The 9,452-nt window shown below is 51.0% G+C and overlaps 1 protein-coding gene across 1 annotated transcript; it reads right to left on the bottom strand.

Moving 5' to 3' along the window:
- Nucleotides 1-4,184: 4,184 nt before the first annotated feature.
- On the bottom strand, nucleotides 4,185-9,382 carry HOXC10 (homeobox C10). Its single transcript, XM_081310245.1, has 2 exons — nucleotides 8,516-9,382; nucleotides 4,185-5,303 (listed from the first exon to the last, which is right to left on the bottom strand). The coding sequence occupies exons 1-2, from the start codon at nucleotides 9,264-9,266 to the stop codon at nucleotides 5,026-5,028; spliced, it is 1,029 nt and encodes a 342-aa protein (XP_081166371.1). The 5' UTR covers nucleotides 9,267-9,382; the 3' UTR covers nucleotides 4,185-5,025.
- Nucleotides 9,383-9,452: the final 70 nt, after the last annotated feature.

Here is a 9,452-nt window from a genome sequence, read left to right as displayed (position 1 = left end):
AGCCCAAACACGCAACAGACCTCAAGGTCCTTCCTACAGACTCAACATCCGGTTGCCGGCCTCGCCGCTGACCACAGCCCTAGAGCCCACTTTGCTCCGTCTGCGGCCGAAGTCCACACACGATCCACCTTGTTGGTGCTCTAGCACCCTGCCTGGACACCCTTCCTAGTCCAGTCGCCAGCTGAGCTACACTTGGGCTGCGGCGCTGCCCAGGACTTCAAACCTCATCCCCCGAGTGGGACCCACACAAAGCCCGAGAAAAGCTGGCGTTCCCACCGTAGCCCCAGCCTCCGGTTTCCGCCTCCCCCTTCACCTGTTCCCAAGAAGAGCTTCTTTCATCTCCAAGCGAGCGCGGAGGCAAGGCCGATGGCAGGGGAGAGGTCTCAGGGAGGCCACAGAGATCAGTCAGGCTGTGCCGGAGCCCCCGCAGCCGGCGAGATATCTGAGAGACCAAGGCTCTCCTTGGCGAGCTCTTGCCTTTTCCGCCTTCTCCTGCAAGTCTCAAACACTCACACGCGGAGAGTTCAGCTCTATAAATCCTGCTCCTCTTTCTCATATCATAATTAAAAAAAACCAGTAGGGGAGGTTTTAACTTTTATTGCGATTTCTAGAGTTGGGCTGAGGAGCATATATTAAGTTTACGCTTATGCGCTCTCTGCGGGGAGGGTCCTTTAAGAAATAAAAATCCATCTTAATATCCGCAGACGAGAGAGATAATTTTTCCCTCCTCTTCACGCTGTTCCTTCTGAAGACTCCCTTCCAGCGAAGCGAATAAATAATTACCATCGCCTTAGCCATGATCCACTGTCCCAGGGCCCTGAGGTGGACTCTGATTACCAGACTGGCCCTCACCTTGGCCCTATGAGACCTTGCTCCATTTCTTGGGATCCAGGGAGGAGGACCCATTGACCCCTGGCTCTGTGATCACCCCTAAGAAGCCCACTAGCTTTGAAATGGAAATGGGAGCAAAGGGACCCAAATCACAGAAGTCTTTCATTGGTGAATTTCGGCCCATCAGGGGACACTATCTCCAAGTCAAGCGTTTTTGAGCACCCTGCTCCAGCCTGGGACTCCCCTTACCCCAGTCGGCTGTGTGCTTGGGTCAGACTAAAGACTCAAAGGCTGCTAAAGGATCCCAAACCAGGGGAGTCCCTTGCTTGCCTCCCACCAGCTGGCCTGTCTCTCTGGAAACCTCCCCATTTCCCTGGGAGCCATAGAGATTTGAGTATATCCCTCCAAGGGAAGATTTTTTTCTCTCACAAAGGGATAGAAGATAGACTGACCATTCAGTTGGGGGGAAGGAAAGGCTCTATTTCCATTTTCTCCAGTTTCCTTGAGGTTCAAAATAAATCTCTTTGTGTAAGAGAGAAGAAAAAACTGAACGAGTATGTGTATAAATAAATACAGGGGATTTGAGAGAGCCTAAAGGAGACAGAGAGATAGAAACAGAGACCTACATTCATGCAAGGGTGCATATATCTGCCCCCCCTCAGCAAAATGACTGGAAGAATATAGAACTCTATGTATATATTTTGTTACAGAGACATGATTTTGTCCCCTATTTGAAAGTTTATGTTTTAATAATCATTATTATTCCAAAGTAAGAGAACTAGCAATCCAAACTCTTTTTGGCTTCCCTTATCCAGTATCTCTGAGAACAGGGGTGTATCTCCCCATTCTCTCTGACCCCTCCCCCATTTTTCAAAGGCAAGGAAACCTCTTTTGAGACCCTTCTTTCTAGCAACCAGGGCCAAAACTGAGGAACCCATTTCAAAAGGAGTGGAGGAAGCTTTACAAAGTTTCTCATTACTCAGATTTCCCCCTACCCCATTCTCCTCCCCTCCTCCCACTGGCATTAGCCAACAACCTTCCCAACAACATGGTAATGGTGGGCGCTGGCAGCTTGTGTTCACCCAGACATTTCCATGGAATGCAAAGATAGGTAACTGCCTGACAGCCACAGACTCACAGATACACAGACCAAGGCCTATGGGCAGAGACTTCTAGACAGACCAGAGCCAGGTTTTTGCCCTGATATTTCCCAGTAGGGTGTTTGTGAGGGTTTCTACTTGGACTTGGTAGCTTTTCTAACCTGCCAACACCCCACATATGTTCTTCCCTTGGAGATGGAGCTATAGAAGGGGAAGAGGAGGCAGCTGGGCTGTCGTTCATAGTTCCCCAACTCTTAGAACCTCCAGGCACCTCGCATTTCTAATGAGAAGCTCCAGCCCCAGCCAACTAGAGGCATTTTCTCTTTTGGAAGTGGTAGGTTCCAGAGACCCTTCCTCTTTCCCCTAATGATTCTGCCCCACCCTGCTGTCCAACTGAGCTGGCCCGCCAGGCCAAACTCAAAACTCCTGAATTTCCTTGGAATTGGCTGGACCTTCTTTGTCTGTCTCCATCAGCTGGGCCCAGGAGACAATAGCTGCAGGAAAAACTCCTTTCCCTCAGTCACAGGGATTAGGACAGACTGGGGAGGGGACAGTATAAAGCAGGGTTCTCCGGACTTGTCCTGCGGTCCCATTCACAGCTTGCACCCACTTTGCCCTAACTGGGAGGGGGCTGTGGGGCAGTCTCACTGGGGAGAGAATGGGCAGGAGAGATGGGTTGGGGCCCTCGACGAAAACCGACTGATGTAACTCAGGCAGTTTCTTGTTGCCGAGTTCAAAACTCAATCCCAACAACATGAAACTACCTAAGCCACAGATCAGCTGAGCAAGCAGGGCGGGAGATTCAGCTTTGCATCTATCCGGAGGAGAAGGGAAGGGGGTTGGGGAAGGAAGAAATTCAGCCCCGTCCCCCTTTCCGCCCCCACAACCTCCCTAAGGACTAGAGAGAAGATTTTGTGTGGCTGGGTGAGTAGGGAGTCTGCTTTCATCAGTTTCTGGTCTAAGCAATCACTAAGGGAAACTCTGGTGAAATGGGACCGCTAGCCGCCAAATCCCTGCCCCACCCCCAGCACCGCAGTGGAGCTATTTCCCTGCATCTGGCCCTGGCCCTGAGGGAAGCTGGATCCTCCTTCCACTCTTGAGCTGGGTCCTCTGTCTTGTCCATCTGGCTCTCCTGTACTCTCCTACACTCTGTGATCCTTTCCCTCTTCCAGCTCAGTTTAGGCTTCCTGGTGAACATGAATCGTACCACAGCGCCTGTGCTCTGAAGCCACTTCCAATCAGACCACTTGCCTGGCAAAGTCCTACAGGCAGGGAGTGTAAGGACCAAGAGCCTGGGCAAGGCTCACACCCACACCAGCAAAAAGCAGGAAAACCTAAGCTTCAAGCTCCAACCTACTCTACCTCTCCCTCCTCCCTCCAACAGACGACCAGACTGAGAGACACCTAGACCAGTGCGTGAACCTCCAGGCGATTCTAAGTGCCCACAAAGATAAAGAAGCCAAAACCACCAATTTACCCCTTTAACCACCGAACCCCATAGCAATGGGCCGGGGAGGGGAAGAGAGGGAGCTCAAGGCTGCTGCCCTCCGCTGCCAGTGCCCACCAGGCAAGCCTGGGCTCTTAGCAAGCACGGATGCCTGAAACACCTTCTTCCCGGCTTGCCCACTGCATGCCAAGCACCTGGGGACGCTGCTAGTCCCCACTCCGCCGCCAAGAGAAGAACAAGAAACCGCTTCTCTTACCTTGTCGCTGCTTCCTCCTCCTGCTGCTGCCGGCGTTTCTGTTAGCTGCTGTCGATGTGTCTGTGTGTGTGTGGGGGGGCTGAGCTCCTCATGCCCCTCGGCGGTTAAGTTTATTCCTCTCTTTGGATGGGTAGGGGGCTCTTGGGGTGCCCCCCAGCAGTGGTGGGGTGCGTCCAGCCCAGCACCCCAGGCAATCAGATCCGTCTGCTCCTCAAGATTGCAGTTTGCTCTCTGCCTCTTTCCCTCCTCCAGTCACCTTTAAATGCATCTTTTACTGCAGCACCACATTATATTTGCAGATCATAAAATCCACCTCTCGCGCGCACCAAGACCGTCCTGACATTACTGTTTTATGACCTTGACTTATTGTGGTCACCTGGATAATATTTAAATCAACGTTATGGTCTCTCACTTACATTAAACCCGCCAAGAGACGTTCTAGAAAGGCTCTAGGAGATGAGTCAAACACAAAACACACACATCCACACACACAGGTTCTTTGGGGGAGGGGGGTGTCGCTAAAAAATACTAAAAACAAAAAAACCACCCATTTGAAGCTTATGATTCCGGAAATTTATTAGGATTTTTTTCTCCATTAAGGAAGCTACATGCAAAAGATACAACATACAGAATATCTTTAAATAACACAACTCCCAGACAGGGACAGGGCAATTTTTTTTTGGGGGGGGGTCATTCTGCCTTTGCTTTGCTATGTTCTATTTTTAATTTTTTTTGTTCCTCTGCATGGAATTTCTGAGATGTTAGTGGATAGGGGACGTGGGGTGCTGGGAGGGGTGGGAGAAAAGCAGAAAGCAGTACAAATACAAGACTTCAAGCAGATTCTTAGAGCGATTGGGAGGTAAAGACACAGAGAGGGTTTGGTGGAGACGCTGGGTGCTACGACAGACACACAAACACTAGCCGAACTTTCCAAAACGTCTATTATTCTAAGGAGGAAATGCAGCAAGGAAGAAGCGATTCTGACTGACTGTGCTCTGCGAGATTACAGACCCTCTCTGTTTGATTATTTTTCTTTTCTTCGCCTACAATTGGGTGGATTCGATCTTAATTTTGCACAGAGAACAGAATGCTGTGTGTGAGTGTGTGAGTGGGTGAGTGAGGGGCTGACACACACACCAGTCACACTCCCACCCCCATCTATGAGGGCATACACCACACCCCACACCCAAGCACCCCATTTCTCATGCTTTAGGTAGAAGCATCCTCGCAGCACGAACCATAGGTCCCTTGGAAGGAGAGTCTGAGGTCTTTGCCTTTTTTGCAGGCGCGTTGCATTTATACTCAGGGAGGAAAAAAAAAATATCACCAGGCACAAAGGGAGGAGGGGCGGGGAAAGGAAGGAGGAGGGAGGGGGAGGGGAGACCGCGCACTCAGGTGAAATTAAAATTGGAGGTCAGTTCCCGGATCCGATTCTCTCGGTTCATTTTCTTGAGTTTCATTCTGCGATTTTGAAACCAGATTTTGACTTGTCTGTCTGTAAGGTTAATGGTCTTGCTAATCTCCAGGCGGCGCTCTCGCGTCAAATACATATTGAACAGAAATTCTTTCTCCAATTCCAGCGTCTGGTGTTTAGTATAGGGGCACCTCTTCTTCCTTCCGCTCTTTGCTGTCAGCCAATTTCCTGTGGTGTTTTCTGCCTTTATCTCCTCTGTTAAAAATAACATTATTTACATAAGTATCCCTGGAAGATGCAAATCCTCCCAGCAGGGCTGCAGCCTTTGCCAGCCTGCTGTTGGGGCGATTGAGGGAGCAGAGGGGAGCTGCTCTCACCCCACAGGCCTAGCCAGTGGGATCCTCTTGGGGACAAGACTTTTAGAATTTCTTTGGGTCTAGACTTACAGGGAAAAAAGGGTGCAGGTTCTTGCCTTTCAAACATTCATTTAATCTAAATCACCCAAGTCCACATTAATCTATCAGATCCTGAGTATTCTCACTTTTCTCAGCTTGCTGACCCTGGTGGGTTCCTTTAAGCCTCTCCAGGGCCTCCCTCAACTCTGTTCTTCTCCAGCTCTGGAAAATTCCAACCAAACTGAATAGTATTTTCCAGGCCCCAGACCCAAGTGCAGAGTCCACCCCAGAGCCCAGAGTCAATTTCCAAAGAGCTTTGGCCTTTCAACTCAGTGGAGGGACTTTGTTCCAGTCTCTGCAGCCAGAGGCCACTGCATTGTCCCTGCACCAGGCTCCCAGCTCTAACTCCCACCTGAGTTGCCATAGAGTGACTGTGCTCTATTAGATCTCCCTGTTGCCATCTCTTCCTCTCCTGGCCATTTCCCCTAGGTGTGTGTAGCTGAAGCAGGGAAGCTTGTTGGAATAGTGAAGGTCAGGGGCAACAACTTTGTGGCAGGCCTAGGGGTCCTCAGACATATTCCCTGGCCAGAGGACCTAAAGTCAAGGAAGAGAGGAATCCCGAGATATTTTAGCCTACTAAAAATTTCCTGCCCAATCTGGGTGTAGATAGGTACATATGCTTGCAAATATACATGTATACCTGCAGAGATACACACTTGCATATTCATATGTACACATAGGAATGTACACATGTCCATTTATATGAGGAGATACTGTAGTGTAGTGTGTATTTCCTATTATCTTATTAACAGCTTCTCTCCCTGGCACACATTCTTTCTGAAATGGACCAGCCTTGCTCTTCAAGCAGCAGAAGGGAATTTGGCCATTTATTAAGGGAAAAATGTAGTCCAAAGACCTAAGAGGAGGCACCCAGCAAATAAGTCTGCTATGGTTCTGTGCTCTCTCTCCTCCTTATGCCAAAGGAAGCTGCCAGGTTCCAGGATCTTATCTTGATTGGGAGTGGGAAGGGAGTACTAAGGGAACCAGAAAATACCAGAAAGATGCACACTGGAAACTGCAGTATAAAAATATCGATGTCTTTTGATTATTCTCCATCATTTGCACCTGCCCCATCCTGCCAAATTGTGTACAGGCTCTATGCATATAACCCTGTCTTGTTTATTTTTCTTATTGGTGTTGGGTTTGGGGGGGAGGAGAGAAATTATAAATGGGGAAGTTCAGCCACAACCTGTCTTTGCCTCTGGCCTCATGGAGACACCAAAAAGGGAGGGAGACCAGAAGAGCACAGGCAGAGTACAGGCTAAGGGGATTAGTTGGAATAGGAGGGTTTAGGTTGTGGTGTGGATAGCAGGAGAGAAAGAGGAGCTTATAGGGATGGGTGCAATTTGAGTTGGGAGATGAATTTGTTAACCTTGACTTTGCTTTTGGTGGGGCTAGGATACAACTTTTTTCTATCATAAATCTGTGTCCCAATCAAGCTTAGTGTCTGTGGAGAGTGTATAAAATTAGACCTTCACAATGCATATGTACCACAAGGAAGGTTTCATGTGTGTAGCTGCCTCACTCTCCCTCTTATCCTCACAAACACACCAGTGGTCATCTTCTGGCCAGGATCTCTGTGGACTCATTTGCCAAGGCCACCTTTGTAAAGCTGACCAAAGAGAGTGAGGTTCTACCCATTCCTGAAAAAAGAGTGCAGATATCTATGTGAGTGGGCATGAGTGAGTGTGTGAGGAACATGTCAGAGGGGTGTGTGTGACACAAGTCGCCATCAGCAGGCATGCGTGTGTGCGTCGCTTCCATATACAAAGCACCACAAGATCCAGCCCCCCCCCCCAGTCTGCTCCACTCTCAATATTTCATCTACCTTTACACCCAATGAGCCCTTCTTATATACTGCTGCCAGTAGCCAGTGTCATAGGGAGCAGGTTTATTCCTCCCCGTTGGGCCTTTTCCGATGCTTTTTGCTCCAACTTTTCAGGGAAAGTCATTACCCTCAGCCTCCCTCCCCTGCTTATGTGTTTCCTCCACATTCTTTCCCCAGGTGTCAGAGAAAGATCCTAAAGGTCCCCATTCCTAGAGCAGAAATGAATCTTGAACCCTGAGCTTGAACTCTAGCTAGGCTTTCTCTCTCTAACCAAAGTCACAATGAAATCCAACCAAAGCCACACTCCCTTTCAGGAGAAAACCGCTTGCCACGCACACAGAATTTTCCAACCTCTCATTTGTAAGCTGCTTTTGAAAACCAATGGGGAAAATGTAATTTAGCTAGGAAAACAAAGCCAAAAAAAAAAAAAAGGAAAAGAAAAAAATTTAAAGGAGGAAACCACCACCAACAACAACAACCAAAAAGAAAAACTTAAAACATTCCAAATGCCCTGTTTCAACGCCATCTCCTAGCCAAGCATCTGGAGGAGAAGGAGAGATGTGGCGGGCAGCCCTTCACCTCCACCTCTTCCGGCCTCAGCCCTCCAGTCTAAGGCCCCGGGGCCAGACAAGCCAAAAACCCAAGAAACCCAAACCCTATGTACAACTCAAACCCACAAACAACAAAACGCGTTTCGCAGGAAACAATTTTCAACTGGGAAAACGCAGTAAAGAGAAATCCCTCATCTCAAAAGCCTTCCCACTTCCTGGCCTATGATCGCCATTTTAAGCTTTTTGTGAGCTTTTGACCTAAGTGGGGCACAATCAGCCCCCCACCCCCAGGACACCAGTGTTGAGAAAGCAAACCAAAACCAGCACGCGCCCAGGAGCCATCATCCGTACTGGGCAGCACGGGGCGCCTGCAGGCTGCCTGTGGTGCGCACCGCCCCGCCTTAGCACCCATGGCCCGGGCTGGCCCGGCACCTCCACATCGCCGCTTACCTTCCCAGCTAATGACGCGCTACCAGCCTGGCGCCCTGCAGACATCAGTCGCAAACCGTGGTCGCCTTCCCAGGACCTCCGGTTTTCGAGGCCTCAGCCCAACCCTCCCCCCTGCCCCTGTCCTGGTCACGAAGACCAAGTGCCAGAGCGTCCCAGCCCGGCCCGCGGCCCAGGCGGCCTTACCTTTCGCTTCGTTATCCGAGGTATCTGGGCTGGAGTCCGCAGTCTTGGCCCGCTCCTTTTCGCTCTCCGAGGGGCTGCTTTTGGGGCCCGCCAGGCTCTGCTCGGTCTTGATCTCATTGGGGCTAGGGGTCTGGCTGTCGGACTTGGGCGTCTCAGGGAAACTCACTTTGCCCCCGAGCTGAGGCGATTCCAGATGTTCGGCGCGCGGGTTAAGACTGGCCCGCTGCTCGAAAGGGGCTTCGAAGTCGTTGGCCCCGGCGCAGTGGGGCGTCTTGTCCAGCGCCGAGTAGCTCGGGCTGGCGCGGTAGTAGCTGGGGACGGGCACCTCGTGTTCCCCGAGGCAGGACTCCGGCAGGGGGTGGGAGTAGAGAGCTGCCTCGGGGCCACTTTTCGCCCGCTTCTCTGCGCTGTACATGCAGCAGACATTCTCCTCCTTGACACTAGGTGGGTAGGAGCAAGAGGACAGCGGCCTGCCAACAGGTTGTTCCAGGCGGTAGGCGGCTTTAGGGTCGCCCCAGGAGTCCAGCTGAGAGAGGTAGGACGGGTAGGTGTTGAGGGCGAGGTTGGGACTGCCGCCCTCGTCCCTTTTGGAGAGCGAGGGCGCGAGCCCGCAGCCTCTCATCACCCCGCAGTTGAAGTCACTCCCAGATTGCATATACATGCCTGCGCTCCGGCTATAGCGCTCTCCTCCGCCCGGCGCAGCCAAGGGCTCCGCGTACGAGTTCGGAGTTACATTGCGAGGGCATGTCATTTTCAGAGAGAGGGGTTTTTAAGGAGCAATACTACAGCGGAGGAGCTGACATCTTTTTTTTCCCCCATCCGGGAAGGGGGGGCGGTTGGAGGGGCGGGAGGAAAAAGAAGGGGAGGGGGGGAAATATCAGCTCCATAATTATCCGCGCATTCGGTCCTCACCATGTGACGGCTAGACCAATGGGAT

This window comes from Spermophilus citellus (assembly GCF_964194105.1).
Source record: "Spermophilus citellus genome assembly, chromosome: 10".
NCBI lineage: Eukaryota > Metazoa > Chordata > Mammalia > Rodentia > Sciuridae > Spermophilus > Spermophilus citellus.
This window is presented reverse-complemented; position numbering and strand designations above follow the sequence as displayed.

Bases quoted from the DNA above. Each gene is read 5' to 3' on its own strand.
- HOXC10 (XM_081310245.1), bottom strand. From the start codon at position 9,266: ATGACATGCCCTCGCAATGTAACTCCGAACTCGTACGCGGAGCCCTTG. The intron at 5,304-8,515 runs GTAAGGCCGCCT...TATTTTTAACAG, and splicing joins CTCGGATAACGAAGCGAAAG to AGGAGATAAAGGCAGAAAAC.